Raw genomic sequence first — 18,539 nt, forward strand, 5'->3', positions numbered from 1 at the left:
AGGTGAACTTTCAAATCTGAGCGGGAGGAGGCGTGCCCTGCTGTCATTGGTCAGATTCCTGGATGACATTCAGATTAACCAATCACGAACAAAGCAACATAGAGAGACGTCAAACAACTTTGTAACTGTAGAAAAAAATGTTTTAAACAAAAGATAGCAAATATGTATTGATTTTTTTTTTTTAGGCTGTTACATGTAAGTAATTGGTAAAATTGTGTTTTCACTTATGCTCACAACCAGGGGCAGGCACATCTGTGCCATTCACTATTCACCTATAATTTCCATATGAATTTATAGTTAAAATAGGGTTAGGTTTAGGAGTACAGAGAAGGTGTGTACACGTCTGGCTATACTTGTAAATTACAGTTTCATTCACATGACCAATGATGACCCTTTTGAACTTTAACAAATCCCTTGCCTCAACTGTATAACCACTCTTATGCCTAAATGCAGCTGTGCCTACAACTGTGGCATTTTCTATATCTGACCCTTTGCTGTAAGTGTTACACCACCTGTTGGTTTAGGTTTATTCCTTTGTCCACAGTAACACTTACTAAAAACACTGTCATAATTGCAACATTTGTCTACAGATTACACTGTTGACTGCAGTGGCAATGCTGTTACAGCATTCGTGGTATGGGAAAATGTAAACGAAATGTTGATGTGCGACTAATTCAACAATAATTGAGGCCTATGATAACGAATGTACTCTTATTCATTTCATCACTGTATTGCTTGCAACAGCAAATGACTCCGTGGTTATGCAGTCACCTCACAGCAAGGTGTTTCCATAACGCAGACATGCACATTTGACAAATTGAGGATTCTACATTTTCCATATTTAAATGTATGTTTTCTACAAATTGCATGGAATGTATGCATTCCAGTCCTCTCAGACCCTTTTCTCTATGCTCTTGTTTTTTTCTCATTTCAAATTTCTCAGTAGATATAGGGTTTCTCTCACACAAATAACAAATGTATACTCTGATCAGATAACATACCAATATTTTTCGATGGCTGTATGACGTGATTGTGAAGTCAACATCTAATGATGTTAGAGTTTGACACTGAGTGAGCATTACCAATATGATGTCTAGGAGACGTTGGGTTTTGGTTGCCATACCTGACGACTGTATATGAGTATTTGACATCAATATGAACCTGGCTTAAGATGTTGGCTTGACGTTGGATTTTGGTTATTTTTTGCCACAACCTAATACTAACTATAGATCAACGTCAAATTATGTTATAATTTGACGTTGTGTGGACGTTACCATTATGACGTCTAGGCGACGTTGGGTTTTGGTTGCCATACCTGACGACTCTATATCAGTATTTGACGTCAATATGACGTTGGCTTAAGAAGTTGGCTCGACGTTGGATTTTGGTTAGTTAATGCCACAACCTAAAAACAACGTCAAATGATGTTAGAATCTGACGTTGTGTGGACGTTACCATTATGACGTCTAGGTGACGTTGGGTTTTGGTTGCCATACCTGATGACTGTATATCAGTATTTGACGTCCGTATGACGTTGGCTTGAGACGTTGGCTCGACGTTGGATTTTGGTTAGTTAATGCCACAACCTAAAAACAACTGAAGATCAACATCAAATGATGTTAGAATCTGACGTTGTGTGGACGTTACCATTATGACGTCTAGGCGACGTTGAGTTTTGGATGCCATACCTGACGACTGTATATCAGTATTTGACGTCAATATGACGTTGGCTTAAGACGTTGGCTCGACGTTGGATTTTGGTTAGTTAATGCCACAACCTAAAAACAACGTCAAATGATGTTAGAATCTGACGTTGTGTGGACGTTACCATTGTGACGTCTAGGCGACGTTGGGTTTTGGTTGCCATAACCGACGACTGTATATCAGTATTTGACGTCAATATGACGTTGGCTTTAGACGTTGGCTCGACGTTGGATTTTGGTTAGTTAATGCCACAACCTAAAAACAACGTCAAATGATGTTAGAATCTGACGTTGTGTGGACGTTACCATTATGACGTCTAGCCGACGTTGGGTTTTGGTTGCCATACCTGACCACTGTATATCAGTATTTGACGTCAATATGACGTTGGCTTTAGACGTTGGCTCGACGTTGGATTTTGGTTAGTTAATGCCACAACCTAAAAACAACGTCAAATGATGTTACAATCTGACGTTGTGTGGACGTTACCATTATGACGTCTAGGCGACGTTGGGTTTTGGTTGCCATACCTGACCACTGTATATCAGTATTTGACGTCAATATGACGTTGGCTTTAGACGTTGGCTCGACGTTGGATTTTGGTTAGTTAATGCCACAACCTAAAAACAACGTCAAATGATGTTAGAATCTGACGTTGTGTGGACGTTACCATTGTGACGTCTAGGCGACGTTGGGTTTTGGTTGCCATAACCGACGACTGTATATCAGTATTTGACGTCAATATGACGTTGGCTTTAGACGTTGGCTCGACGTTGGATTTTGGTTAGTTAATGCCACAACCTAAAAACAACGTCAAATGATGTTAGAATCTGACGTTGTGTGGACGTTACCATTATGACGTCTAGCCGACGTTGGGTTTTGGTTGCCATACCTGACGACTGTATATCAGTATTTGACGTCAATATGACGTTGGCTCAAGACGTTGGCTCGACGTTGGATTTTGGTTAGTTAATGCCACGACCTAAAAACAACGTCAAATGATGTTAGAATCTGACGTTGTGTGGACGTTACATTATGACGTCTAGCCGACGTTGGGTTTTGGTTGCCATACCTGACCACTGTATATCAGTATTTGACGTCAATATGACGTTGGCTTAAGACGTTGGCTCGACGTTGGATTTTGGTTAGTTAATGCCACAACCTAAAAACAACGTCAAATGATGTTAGAATCTGACGTTGTGTGGACGTTACCATTGTGACGTCTAGGCGACGTTGGGTTTTGGTTGCCATAACCGACGACTGTATATCAGTATTTGACGTCAATATGACGTTGGCTTTAGACGTTGGCTCGACGTTGGATTTTGGTTAGTTAATGCCACAACCTAAAAACAACGTCAAATGATGTTAGAATCTGACGTTGTGTGGACGTTACCATTATGACGTCTAGCCGACGTTGGGTTTTGGTTGCCATACCTGACCACTGTATATCAGTATTTGACGTCAATATGACGTTGGCTTTAGACGTTGGCTCGACGTTGGATTTTGGTTAGTTAATGCCACAACCTAAAAACAACGTCAAATGATGTTACAATCTGACGTTGTGTGGACGTTACCATTATGACGTCTAGGCGACGTTGGGTTTTGGTTGCCATACCTGACCACTGTATATCAGTATTTGACGTCAATATGACGTTGGCTTTAGACGTTGGCTCGACGTTGGATTTTGGTTAGTTAATGCCACAACCTAAAAACAACGTCAAATGATGTTAGAATCTGACGTTGTGTGGACGTTACCATTGTGACGTCTAGGCGACGTTGGGTTTTGGTTGCCATAACCGACGACTGTATATCAGTATTTGACGTCAATATGACGTTGGCTTTAGACGTTGGCTCGACGTTGGATTTTGGTTAGTTAATGCCACAACCTAAAAACAACGTCAAATGATGTTAGAATCTGACGTTGTGTGGACGTTACCATTATGACGTCTAGCCGACGTTGGGTTTTGGTTGCCATACCTGACCACTGTACATCAGTATTTGACGTCAATATGACGTTGGCTTTAGACGTTGGCTCGACGTTGGATTTTGGTTAGTTAATGCCACAACCTAAAAACAACGTCAAATGATGTTAGAATCTGACGTTGTGTGGACGTTACCATTATGACGTCTAGGCGACGTTGGGTTTTGGTTGCCATACCTGACCACTGTATATCAGTATTTGACGTCAATATGACGTTGGCTTTAGACGTTGGCTCGACGTTGGATTTTGGTTAGTTAATGCCACAACCTAAAAACAACGTCAAATGATGTTAGAATCTGACGTTGTGTGGACGTTACCATTGTGACGTCTAGGCGACGTTGGGTTTTGGTTGCCATAACCGACGACTGTATATCAGTATTTGACGTCAATATGACGTTGGCTTTAGACGTTGGCTCGACGTTGGATTTTGGTTAGTTAATGCCACAACCTAAAAACAACGTCAAATGATGTTAGAATCTGACGTTGTGTGGACGTTACCATTATGACGTCTAGGCGACGTTGGGTTTTGGTTGCCATACCTGACCACTGTATATCAGTATTTGACGTCAATATGACGTTGGCTTTAGACGTTGGCTCGACGTTGGATTTTGGTTAGTTAATGCCACAACCTAAAAACAACGTCAAATGATGTTAGAATCTGACGTTGTGTGGACGTTACCATTGTGACGTCTAGGCGACGTTGGGTTTTGGTTGCCATAACCGACGACTGTATATCAGTATTTGATGTCAATATGACGTTGGCTTTAGACGTTGGCTCGACGTTGGATTTTGGTTAGTTAATGCCACAACCTAAAAACAACGTCAAATGATGTTAGAATCTGACGTTGTGTGGACGTTACCATTATGACGTCTAGCCGACGTTGGGTTTTGGTTGCCATACCTGACGACTGTACATCAGTATTTGACGTCAATATGACGTTGGCTTTAGACGTTGGCTCGACGTTGGATTTTGGTTAGTTAATGCCACAACCTAAAAACAACGTCAAATGATGTTAGAATCTGACGTTGTGTAGACGTTACCATTATGACGTCTAGCCGACGTTGGGTTTTGGTTGCCATACCTGACCACTGTATATCAGTATTTGACGTCAATATGACGTTGGCTTTAGACGTTGGCTCGACGTTGGATTTTGGTTAGTTAATGCCACAACCTAAAAACAACGTCAAATGATGTTAGAATCTGACGTTGTGTGGACGTTACCATTATGACGTCTAGCCGACGTTGGGTTTTGGTTGCCATACCTGACCACTGTATATCAGTATTTGACGTCAATATGACGTTGGCTTTAGACGTTGGCTCGACGTTGGATTTTGGTTAGTTAATGCCACAACCTAAAAACAACGTCAAATGATGTTAGAATCTGACGTTGTGTGGACGTTACCATTATGACGTCTAGCCGACGTTGGGTTTTGGTTGCCATACCTGACCACTGTATATCAGTATTTGACGTCAATATGACGTTGGCTTTAGACGTTGGCTCGACGTTGGATTTTGGTTAGTTAATGCCACAACCTAAAAACAACGTCAAATGATGTTAGAATCTGGCGTTGTGTGGACGTTACCATTATGACGTCTAGCCGACGTTGGGTTTTGGTTGCCATACCTGACCACTGTATATCAGTATTTGACGTCAATATGACGTTGGCTTTAGACGTTGGCTCGACGTTGGATTTTGGTTAGTTAATGCCACAACCTAAAAACAACGTCAAATGATGTTAGAATCTGACGTTGTGTGGACGTTATCATTATGACGTCTAGGCGACGTTGGGTTTTGGTTGCCATACCTGACCACTGTATATCAGTATTTGACGTCAATATGACGTTGGCTTTAGACGTTGGCTCGACGTTGGATTTTGGTTAGTTAATGCCACAACCTAAAAACAACGTCAAATGATGTTAGAATCTGACGTTGTGTGGACGTTACCATTATGACGTCTAGCCGACGTTGGGTTTTGGTTGCCATACCTGACCACTGTATATCAGTATTTGACGTCAATATGACGTTGGCTTTAGACGTTGGCTCGACGTTGGATTTTGGTTAGTTAATGCCACAACCTAAAAACAACGTCAAATGATGTTAGAATCTGACGTTGTGTGGACGTTACCATTATGACGTCTAGGCGACGTTGGGTTTTGGTTGCCATACCCGACGACTGTATATCAGTATTTGACGTCAATATGACGTTGGCTTTAGACGTTGGCTCGACGTTGGATTTTGGTTACTTCCCAACACAACCTGAAAACAACTAAATATCAACGTCAATTGACGTCGGTCTTGGACGTCAAATCAACGTTGTCATTAGACGTTGGCTTGACATTGAATTTTGGTCACCTGACGTCGCGACCTAAATCCAACCTAATATTAACGTCATATGACGTTGTGTGCCTGCTGGGCTAATCCTACCCATTACGTATCATATACACGCCAAAGTCAATTTCTGCGTAAAAACAGTACGCCAAATCTAAACATAAACTCGTGCTATTGATACGCACTTTCATGACATCGGGTTGTTCAGACCAAAAACAACAACAACAATACAATTGCGAGGGTCATATTGACTTCATGAAAAAGTAAAAAACAAGGATTTAATATTTAGCAACTTACACAATATTGCGAGTTATTTTTGTCTGTTTTTGCTCCACCATAGAAAATAGTTCCAAACAAATTCAAAACAGAATTGTGCAAGAACTGAACAATTCATTGAAATGACTCACTCATCAAGCCCTTCTGGTGTATTGATGTAACCTATGTCACTGAAAAATACCCAGACTGTCAGTCTGTCTCAAACACACAAACACAGGCAGCTCAATGACATAAACAGTGAATATCTCAGTGCTCTTGGAATGCTGTTCAGAACTGGAACTTAAAGGACAGACCAGAACCTTTTAGATATGAACTTTTGATATGCCAAGACGGTGCAAACATATTAATATCAAAGAGAGAAAGTGCAATGCACAATATGGAAGAATAAGTCTTGTTTTCTAAATGAAAGATCCAGTCATCAATTGGTAAAATTGCCGCTGCCAGTAGAATCTCTGGTTTGCCATTTCATGAGATGCGAGGTTAAGTACACATGTGTATTGGCTGGTCCAGCCTTGAAATATATACTTTTTAACACTATTTGAGCATTAAAAAAAACAAGATTTAAGGGGCAGTTCAGGTCTCGTTTTGTAAATTAAATATATAATTAAAATGTGAGTGTGGCAAGCAGTTTTTGATATTTCTGGATTTCTACATTTAAGCAGATATGACTTAGTCTTGGATGCCTGAAATAGCTGCCTGGAGACATTGCAAATATGGCCACCAAGTGAACAGACTTTCCTTGAAAGGGACTAACAGCTGGAAGTTTAACTCGGGCAGCTGACAAAAAAAAATTCATGCTTGTCCAGTATCTGCTATTTCTTCTTTCCAGAAGTTAGGATTAATAAACTGTCTTTGCAATTGTTAAAAAATAGAGTTTCATATCTCTTAACCCACTTGCGTTCACATTTACCTTTACCCGGGATATTGCCACATACAGAATCCTGTCATTTCAACAGGCTTGAGGGCACAGATATTTCATTGGGTTTCATTTCCTCACGCATAGCTGATTGGTTTAAAAGTCACTTCTGTTGTGAGTGGTCCTTCATGCATCGCTACACTTTTGAAAATAGACAATGGACAATTTTGTCTGAATAAATTAGCAAATGTCAGACAAATAAGGTGGTGTTAATGGTATAGCAGCTTGGACATTGCTATGGTGTTGCAAAGTGAAGACAGATAGGTTTTGAATGAATTCAAATATGAAATAAATTGAAGATCTACACAAAAACTAACCAAATAAAAATTTATTGAAGTTAAATACTACTGCAGAAATTAATTTTGATACACTGCATGAGAGGCCATGTGCAATGTACAGGCTTCACAGGCCAGAGACAGACAGCAGAAACTAAACAGAGGGAAAATGAGCATCAGTGCTTTGACAAGAAAAAACTCGACAAACTCCTTCACTGTCATCATCATCATCATCATCATTAAAACAAATTTACACTAACGTCTATAAGCAACGTTCCAAGTGGCATGTCTTTTATGCAACTTTAAAATGGACAAATATAAAACAGAAACCTGACATTACTTTATCAGGAAGGCTGTGTACGAATATTAAGCAAATAAAAACATACACAACGATGGCAGTAACCTGAGTGAGAATTAACTATTGAATTCAGCAAAAAATTTGTATTCAATGTGCAATCCAGAAACCTTTTTTTTGTATAACATACAAATAAGGCTTCAAGAACAGGGATAAACAGGTACAAGACAAGTTTTCATTGCAACAAAACACATTCTTCTGGCCTTAAATGAAAGGGCTATGGACTTCTACATATATATTATGCAAAAGAAAGAAAAACGGCTGTTTCAAAATACAGATATGTTCAAATCTGTTTTTACAAAATTACAATTAAGTCACTATCAGCAAAACAACTGAATAGTAAGTGAACATAACAATGGCACATTGACAAATTAAACCTCCTTTTGAAATAAGAACGGCCAGATCCTCCAGTTTTTTTCTCATATTAGCACATTATACACAGTTACAAAAAAAATCATATTTGATTTTATAGCCCTCAATGGCATGTTGTTTGCTAATGGAACATGATGCTTAAACTGGCACCATACACTTTGAGGCTTATAAGATGTAGGAATAATCTCACATTTATACTTTTTTAAAAAACAACAACAGAAGTACTAATATGACAGAGTTCATAGGTTCACAGGGTCTGTTTTTATTGTTGACAACTGAAATGAATTAATAACACTGACAAAGGTGGCTGGAAGTTTGCCACTTTCATTTTGACACAGACCTCTAAAGCACTGGCATGTCTAATTCTCAGTACAAGTCTTGTTTTGTAAGAAATTGAGTTTAGCTCCACCACTGCCTTGAGGTAAACATGAAATCTTGAAATGACTGGCATTAGTAATAATAGATGACATAATTATCAGTGAGCCTGACGTTCTCCATCTTTCCTGTTAGAAATTAAACAAACACTGAAAGCTCCCCTAGAACGTAACATTTCACTGATTTAGAAAAAAAAGAAAAGAAAAAGGCATTCACTAGTGGTTATGGTAAAAAAAAACCATGGGCACATGCAGTGCAGGTAAAAGCGCACATACACTCAGACATACAGCATTTAGGCACACGTACTATACATACACAGTTAGAAATTCGCAAACAGAAAATATCAGTGCATTGCACAAAAGAAACAAAAAATATACAACTGTGACAGAAATGATCACTTCACAGTGTTAAAAGCCTGGCTCAGGAAAACATTGAGTCAAACGAAGTTCCGTCTCGCTCTAGATTCAAAATGTTATCATTTTATACACATTTATATAGTAGCTATACTTATAAAATCCATTATTGCTAAATAAACTAAATTAAAAACAAAAAACTAAATTTACAACTGTACAGTGCGGTAGAGTCTGGAATGTATTTGAGTTTATCCAAGAGAATTAACGTGAACTGCAGATGGATGAGAAATGTGGCAGGTCACCAATGTTACGCATTCAGCTAGGCTTCAATACAAAGTCCCAAAGCTTTCGCGAATTATTACGATGTCCAACATAAGAATTCACAAGTTTTGAAAAAAAAAAAAAAAAAAGAGATCATCCACAGGGCACGGCAATATTTGAGGTAAAACAACGGCAAAGAAAAGAGTAAGTGTGTGCACAAAATGCTAAGCTAACTCAAAAATATGTCATTTGAATAAAAATCCCTAATGATGTGTACCTTAATACTTCAAAAGGCACCTTCTATGATGATTTTGGACAAAAACTTTACTGGTTTGGTCTTAAGTGCATCAATCAAGATCAAATGTACAACAAAGTTCAAGACATCATGTTTCCAAACAACTGAAAATGTAAAGAGCTTATTGTGATTGCAGGGGATACATAACAAAACACAACACATTTCTTTTTGGCAAATTAATTTTTGTTTGACCTACATAAAAAAAGCACCAATTAAATTATACGCAGCCCATTAAAATTGCGCATATCTACTTTTAAAACATTTCAAATGTCTATTAGCACGTTGAACTGTTAAGCGATGATGACATGTTGAGCATCAGTAGAGTATTACGCCGGTTTCACACTGGATGCATAAGCAGAGCGATAGCAGTGCGAAAGATGCGCATATGAAGAGCGGAAACAGCACATGCTCATTGTGCTTTCACACCGGTTTCTGAAATGTGGCTTGTATCATACAGTACAAAATCAAGAATGGGTAAGACGAGTGTCATCCATTGTTTTGCCTGGTTACTCTGACCACAAGCTTTTATTTATAATGGGCAGCATACTCTGCTGTGATGCTAAACTTTTCCCTTCCCACACATACCATATAAATATAGTTTATAGTAAAATTAATCTTAAACTTAAAGGGTTAGTTCTCCCAAAAATTTTAATTCTGTCATTAATTATTCACCCTCATGTCGTTCCAAACCTGTAAGACCTTTGTTCATCTTCAGAACACAAATTAAGATATTTTTCATGAAATCTGAGAGCTCCCAGGCCCTTTATAGACAGCAAGGATATTACCACGATCAAGGTCCAGAAACGTAGTAAAGACATTGGTAAAATAGTCCATGTGACATCAGGGGTTCAACCATAATTTTACAAAGCTACGAGAATACTTTTATTCAGCAATTCTTCTCCCCAAGTTACCGTCTTCCAGCATTTTGTAGAGTACCCCAGAACATAATCAACGTAATCTGCGTTGTTTACGTTCAGTAGAAAGCGTGCACATGATTACGTTCTGGGATAGTCTCCAAAATGGCGGAAGATTGTAACTCAGAGAGAAGAATTGCTGAAAAAATTGTGTTATTATTGTTTTCTTTGCGCAAAAAAAGTATTCTTGTAGTTTCGTAAAATTACGGTTTAACCCCTGATGTCACATGGACTATTTTACTGATGTCCTTACTATGTTTCTGTGCCTTGATCGTGGTAATATCCTTGCTGTCTATGGAGGGTCAGAGAGCTCTCAGATTTCATCAAAATATCTTAATTTGTGTTCCGAAAATGAACGACGGTCCTACGTGTTTGGAACGGCATGAGGGTGAGTAATTAATGACAGAATTTTTGGGTGAACTAACCCTTTAAGCTATACCGCTAATCATTTAAACATGCTTTGAGGTTTGGGCAAACAAAATCCTTGCATTTTCAGGGAATTAATTTTTTCCCCCGCAGTGCTGAAAGTCATTTGATGAAACACGGTAGACATCACTTTTATAATTTTATGGTAAATTTGTTCATTTTTCATGTTAACATGCATATTTTGGCCAAAAATACTGCGTGCGCAGTAAAGCAAATATTTGCAGCACTGCTGCTTCTGCTCTGTTACGCATTGCAGCATCACCTCAGCATCCAGTGAGAATGTTCAAATCTGTTAACATGAGTGCCAAGATTATGCGCTGCTTACGTGTGCAGTGTGAAACAGGCCTTAAAGTCTTTCGGTCTTCAGAGCTGGAATGAAAAATTACTGTCATGTAGTTACCAGTCAAGTTGTTAAATATATCGTAAATGGAAGATAATGCCTCATGATTCTCATTTTGTAACACCACACAGGACTATAATCACGATGTTTTTCCTAATTATCCAGAAAAGAATTAGCAGGAAGACGCACTGAAGACTTTACAGATGAGTGTCGCATATTTACAACATTGTACAACTGTCTGCAGTTGTTATTGTACATATATGCACTTTAGTCACGTCTATTTGGTTTTCTAGGCATCTCTAGCTAAGTAACCTTACATATTTGAGACTTCTGGTAGATAATTTATGATGTTAAAACTTCCTGTTTTTGCTTTTTTTTTTAAATTTTTTATTCCATTAATGCACATTTATCACTGTTTTATACAAATGGTGTCATTTGATTGTCAAGATTACCATAAGAAAATAAAATTCAAAATATAAATATAAAAATATCTGCAAAAGCAAATTTCCTTTGCTCCCCGCGTCAGAGTGCATACTGTACATGTGTGTGAAATCGTACAAGAACAAAAAAAAAAAAAAAGGAAAAAAAGCGCAAAGAGGCTGCAAGACATACTGACAAAATATACAGGATTGTTTGGGTCAACCGGGTTTGAGACTTGAGCAGTGTTGAACGATCTGTCCTTTCCATACGTCACACATGATAAAGGACAATAACTGGGACCCCTTTTTCTGTCCGTTTCATTTCGATGACTTTAAATAAGATACACTGCATGGCTATATAGTGAAAATATACATTCCAATGTTTATATAGAGCTATCTTAAAAATACAAATGTGCAAAAACTGTAAACAAATGAGATCCTCAGTGGTGTAGGGGAGGAGCCACAGCCAGGCCACTCCTTCACAGCCGTGTGGGCTCCTCCTCACTGTCGCTGCAATTTCCACAGCAGTCCTGTGGGGGCAGCATAGACACATGCACGGTCAAACACAGACATTTTCACATAGCATTAGAAGTATAATCAAATCAAAATGTAGGTCGTCTCTTAGCTTTGAGGTCATGCTAGTGTGCTAATAAAAGTTGACTCAAACATTTAGCAGATGTACATTTTTGAAAACACACAGTCAGCCTAGCATTAACAGTATCAAATAATGGTTTGGTAGTGCATCTTAAATTTAAATTATTATTATTTTTTTTTTAAAGCACAAAGCCTTATATGTCCACCATTACATGATGTTTCTACCATTTCACAATGACAGGCACACTTTTTTGTCTGTAATACAAATTTGTGTTTACATTTACATTCCGATTAAAGTGTGCCTAGAGGTCCAAATAAAACTGAGAAGCAAGGCAAAAAGCTTTAAAAAGTTATACATTAGTAATCAGAGTATATTACACAAATCATTTCATGTATCTGGCTAAGGCCCAATCCTTAACCCTACATGTCTCGAATCTCTTTTGGTTGGAGGCATAGGGGTAGGAGAAGAGTGTGTGAGTGTGTGTATCAGTAAGCAGCGCATTAATATAGAACAGTAATTAAAGGCTCTAATGCACACCAGTATAGGAGTGTGTGTCTTGTAGAAGCTAGACGACATATGATGACGTGTAACTCTATAGTAGTAGTGTTCCATTTCTTAGGGGAATATTTTCACCCCTACCCCTTGACACTCTGTTTCAAGGGACAAGGAGAAGGGGTAGGTGAAGGGATATAAAATAGAATTGGGATTGGGCCTAATTCTACAGCAGGAAGAGAGGGAAGAAAACCTGTGCACTGATATTTTAATTTCATTACAAGAATTGCCTGCAAAGCCATATATGATTTCAGTATCAAACAGGATACAAAAAGGTTCAAATACACTTTGGCTGAGCCGTTCAGATGCTGACAACCTCATTTACTAATGGAACAAACAATAATGCCTTGGAGAAAAAAGACTGCGTATAAATAATAGAAGGATGTGAGGAAATCTCACCTGCCGGCCGAAGAGTCTCTGCAGTAAGCCCTGTTTGGGTGGGGGTGAGGGTTGACCTCTCCAGTCCAGGTCAGGGGGCACAGTGCCATCCAAATTCAAGATGTTAAGTTCTTTAAAGCACTCCGTCTCTATCATCTGAATGGATCAATGAAATAAACTCAGAATTAAAGTTAAACTAATATAGCGAGAAATGGTTTTTGTTGTCACAGGGGCAAGTTGTGACCAGGTCCTAGTATAAACTACTGTACAAAAGGTCCTAGTAACTACTTTGAAAACCCTCTTAACCCACTGGTATTGTTCATTTGGGGTCACACTTGTGTTGTTCGCGGTCAAAACTGGCCAAACACCTGAAATTTAACTTTTTTTTAAAATTTTCAGTAAAATCAATTTAATATATTTTTGTTCCATAATATTTTTTATTTTGTATTTTGAGAGAATTCCATGATACAGATACATCTAAAAAAATTCGTGAAAAAACATTTTTTTTGTAACTTATTTCAAAAAGTGAAACTTTCATATATATTTTACATTCATAACATGTAAAGTCAGACATTTCAAAAGTTTTTTTGTTTTAATTTTGATGATTACAGCTTACAGCTCATGAAAGTCAAAATCCAGTATCTCAATATATTAGAATATTTATATTTGAGTTTCATTAAACGACCATCTCTACAATATAAATTCAGGGTATCTCTTGTTCTTTGAAACCACAATAATGGGGAAGACTGCTGACTTGGCAATGGTCCAGAAGACGAATATTGACGCTCTCCACAAAGAGGATAAGCCACAGAGGGTCATTACTGAAAGCTGTGGCTGTTCACAGAGTGCTGTATCAAAGCATAAATAAATGCAAAGCTTGTGCACCTAAAAGGTGCACAAGCATCAGGGATGACCGCAAGCTTGAGAATACTGTCAAGCAAAGCTGATTCAAACACTTGGGAGAGCTTCACAAGGAATGGACTGAAGCTGGAGTCAGTACATCAAGAGTCACCACGCTCAGACGTCTTCAGGAAAAGGGCTACCAAGCCACTTCTGAAACAGAAACAACCTCAGAAGCGTCTTACCTGGGCTGTGGAGAAAAAGAACTGGACTGTTTCTCAGTGGTCTAAAGTCCTTTTTTCAAATAAAAGTAAATTTTGCATTTCATTTGATCAATGTCTGGAATCTGGAGGAAGACTGGAGAGGCACAGACCCCAAGCTGCTTGAAGTCCAGTTTGAAGTTTCCACAGTCAGTGATGATTTGGGGTGCCGTGGCGTCTGCTGGTGTTGGTCCATTGTAGGAGTGGGCGATATGGAAAAAATATCATATCACGATTTCACGATTTTATCCCGATTCTTTGTCATGTTGATTTTACTATTTTGTCTGAGCAGTACAGCTAAACTAATTTCCCTATTATAAAGACAAATCCTTTCAAGGTAACAAAATATAAAAAAAGAATGGTGGATATCTAGGCCTAAAGATGAAAATCTTTGTCATTATTATCTTTGTTATTAAAAAATAAGAACAAAGATACACATTAAAAATACACATAATTTACAAATAAAACAAACAGTGTTTAATTTTCAGGTACAATAGGCAAATTTAGCAGGAGCATTCAAGAAATTGAATGAACAAATATGAAAATAAAACACTATATAGATTGATTTCTATTAAAGTAACTTTTTTCAGTCAAGAGTAGGGAGTTATTTTTTTTTCCTCTTTGTGTTTTGTTGTTTTAACATTAAAGAACAAAAATTATGTCATCTGTCATTGTGTTTTATATTTATACCATGATTTACTCACTCAAAATCAGTTTTAAACCTGAATGAGTTTATTTCTTCTGCTAAACATTCATGCGATTTTGAAGAATGTGGAAAACCAAACAGTTGCTGGTCCCCAGTGTCTTCCATAGTATTTGTTTTCCTGCTATCAAAGTCAATGTGGACCAGCAACTGTTTGGTTACCCACATTCTTCAAAATTTCTTCTTTTGTGTTCAGCACAAGAAAGAAATTAATACAGATTTGGGACAACGTGAGTGAGTAAATAATGACAGAAATTAAATTTTAGGGCGAACTATCCCTTTAATGACAGTCGGCTGCATGTTTAGTTCTGTTCCTGCACGCATCTAATATATAGGCACGCATCTGTTTTTCTCTCAACGGTTTACTTTCATTTTAGACATATCCAACTGAGTCTATATGTAAACCTTGTGTGTTTTGACAGTATTAGCACAAAAGATAATTTAGTTGAATAATCAGGCTTTTTAGTTTGTGCGCTTCTGGTGTACGGGCTCAGAAAAAGCGCACGTCAGACCAGCGCGTGAATAAAAAGTTTAACCGGCAAGGCTTTAAAACACGCGCAAATAGTGTACTTTTGTGATTGCGAATAAGTGCAGTGTCCCATGAGAGTAACTCTAGTTAACACTGAATGTATGTGGCGTTGTACAGCATATAGAGACGGAGGCGCCAGAACTGCAGCTGACAGAATGTGCGCTGTAGCACGATATTTCTTCAAAAGCAGTTCGTGGAGACATTTTTATCGTCCACGATCAAAAATCGTCATATCGCACACCCCAGTCCATTGTGTTTTATCAAGTCCAGAGTCAATGCAGCCATCTACCTGGAGATTTTGGAGCACCTTATGCTTCCATCTGCTGACAAGCTTTATGGAGATGCTGATTTCCTTTTCCAGCAGGACTTTAGCACCTGCCCACAGTGCCAAAAACACTTCCAAGTGGTTTGCTGACCATGATATTACTGTGCTTGATTGGCCATCCAACATGCCTGACCTGAACCCCATATGGGATCTATGGTATATTTTCAAGAGAAAGATGAGAAACAGTCGATCCAACAATACAGACTAGAAGGCTCAATAGTGCCTCAGCAGAGCCACAGGCTGATCTCTTCCATGCATTTCCTCACTGATGCTGGAGTTTGTGCTGAAGGAGCCCTGACAGAGTATTGAGTGCATAAATGAACATACTTTAAAGAACTTGAACTTTTCTGCTTTGCAAATCCTTTTTTTGATTGATCTTAGGAAATATTCTAATATTTTGAGATACTGGATTTTGACTTCCATAAACTGTAAGCTCTAATCATCAAAATTAAAACAAAAAAACTTTTAATGTCTTACTTTACATGTAATGAATCTAAAATATATGAAAGTTTAACTTTTTGAAATAAGTTACAAAAAAAAAATGCAGTTTTTCACAATATTTAAATTTTTTGAGATGTACCTGTACTAATTAATATTTATGTAGTAATTATGAACAATTATTTCCCATTGTGTGTTCCCAGTATGTTATTAAAGCCAAATACATACCCATGTACCCCACAGTTCCCACCCGTCCTTTGATTGTCTGACCATTTAGCTTTTTCGAATCAAGTCTACGTTTTTTTTTTTTTTTTGGTGGTCACACAGCGACTGCCATAAAAGTCACCAAGTTTCGTACCATTCTGATGAAGTAGCGATTTTTAAAAATTCAAAAAAAAAATGTTCCCAGTCTAAAATAACACCAGAGTTAAATTAGCATTTTTATAAATTCTGTCCATTGCTGTGATTGTAAACCAAGATCAAAATGATTAAAAACTATTTTGTTGAAAATAAACACAGATGAAAAACTAAATTTAAACTTGGATTACTAACTGAAATACAACTAACACTAAAATAAATAATAAAAATACAAAAGTACAACAAAAATTACAAAAACTAAAATGAAAACCGAAAATATAAATATAAAATTAATTCACAATGATTAAAACTATAAGTATATAAGCAATATACTTACATTTTACACTATATAGACTATAGACTTAATTTAATAAGTATTTAAATAATATTAAAATAACAAATTTTATCTAAAATGACAATGTCCCTATCACCCTTATTCATATTAAAAGTAATTTATAATGTTAAGTTAGATATACATTTACCTCACATTCTAATATCATTCAAAATTACTGTTTTATTGTTTCAGTTTTTTAAACATTTGAGCTGGTAATTTAAATCACATTGTCATAAAATGATTTTCTGATAAAACAACAGATTTTTCTCTGGTGATGTATGCCGGGCTTCTCTAATCATTTAGTCTGCTTAACCTTACAATCCTTACGATTTACTGCAATTTTGAATTCAGAATTACTTTACAATATGGATGAAAGATCTGCCACTACTAAAATTCATCCATTTTCAAGTAACTCCACAACAGCTATACACATTTAAGGCCAGATTTACTAAACTGGGCAAATTTGCGTTAGAGCGCAATTCCATAAAAGCGCCGATTGGAGGGGGAAATTCTGTGGGCGATTTACTAACAATGCGCAAATTAAAGAACACAGACGCAGCCAGATCATTTTCATAATGACCAGCGCAATCTACCAAGAGCAGCGCAAATTATCGCCTACTTTAAGACATGCTTTTTTGGGGCGTTAAATAATGACGTATGTAATTAATAGAATTACGTATTGTAATTTGACGAGCACAAACGCTAGTAAAACGTGTTGCGTGATTCATTTTAATACTCTCCTCCCATAAATTTTGCATCTGAAAGGGAAACTCCTAGAAATACATATTCAATAAGGTTAGGCGCAAAAATTATTGTCCACACCTTTTCAGCGCTAATTCTTCACTGCGCATCTTTAGTAAATCCTGACAGTACTATTTTAATGCCAAAAGACGGATTGCGCTGGCGCAAGCTGTTAGTAAATCTGGCCCTTAGACAGTAGTCTTTCAGCCATTGTGTTGCTTCTCTTGCTGATTTCAAGGTGTTCCTGCTCATTTTATTTTGCAAGAATGTATCTTATGTAAAGTTAAGAAACACATCAAATCAGGGTCGAGTTAACCTAAAACCAGACCAATTATACAAGGCAGTTAATTGCATGCATGTCAGGAAAGAATATCACATATTTGCATTGACTGAAGTCTGCTTACATTATCAGTGTCAACGTTAATTTTCATTTTTTATTGCAAGCTGGTCATAAATCGTCAATCAGGGTTCAGGGTAAAACATTTACTGAGGTTATTCTGGGTAGTGATCTGACCTCATATTGCCAGGGGATGGGAATGCTTCCAGTGGATACTTTGCTGTAGAAGGAGTCATCTTTGGGCTCCAGCTCCACCCCTTTCACTGTGGAGAACTGTTCGATGTCCAACACATCCTTACAGTAGATGGCCTGAGGCTGAGACAGACATAAAAGCATGTCATGCTATGCACCTGGTGCGTTCGTAAGGCAAGAAGCGATGTCTGATTCATCAAAAAAATCACATTTACACAAATGTGTTTTATCAATTAATTTAAATCCAAGGAAAAGACCGACTGGTACATTATTCAAAATGTCTATGTTCCAAGAAAAAAAAAAGTTTGAATGGGTTTGGAACAACATGAGGCAGACTGTCATGAATCTGGTCTATGAACTTCCGTTAAC

The 18,539-nt window shown here is 37.6% G+C and overlaps 1 protein-coding gene across 2 annotated transcripts in view; it reads right to left on the reverse strand.

Moving 5' to 3' along the window:
* Positions 1 to 8,456: 8,456 nt before the first annotated feature.
* LOC306856406 (G protein-coupled receptor kinase 6-like) overlaps positions 8,457 to 18,539 on the reverse strand; it is a 42,917-nt gene continuing 32,834 nt past the window's right edge. Inside the window, exons 14-16 of one of the 2 annotated variants that reach the window (XM_079395681.1) lie at positions 18,156 to 18,293; positions 13,136 to 13,270; positions 8,457 to 12,119 (exon numbers count right to left, since the gene is read on the reverse strand). In XM_079395681.1, coding sequence (XP_079251807.1) covers positions 12,069 to 12,119; positions 13,136 to 13,270; positions 18,156 to 18,293 — 324 coding nt within the window. In that variant the 3' untranslated portion in view covers positions 8,457 to 12,068. The remainder of the gene's footprint in view (positions 12,120 to 13,135; positions 13,271 to 18,155; positions 18,294 to 18,539) is intronic. The other variant, XR_013783015.1, reaches the window with a different exon arrangement.

Source organism: Barbus barbus, assembly GCF_936440315.1.
Source record: "Barbus barbus genome assembly, chromosome: 36".
NCBI classification, from domain to species: domain Eukaryota; kingdom Metazoa; phylum Chordata; class Actinopteri; order Cypriniformes; family Cyprinidae; genus Barbus; species Barbus barbus.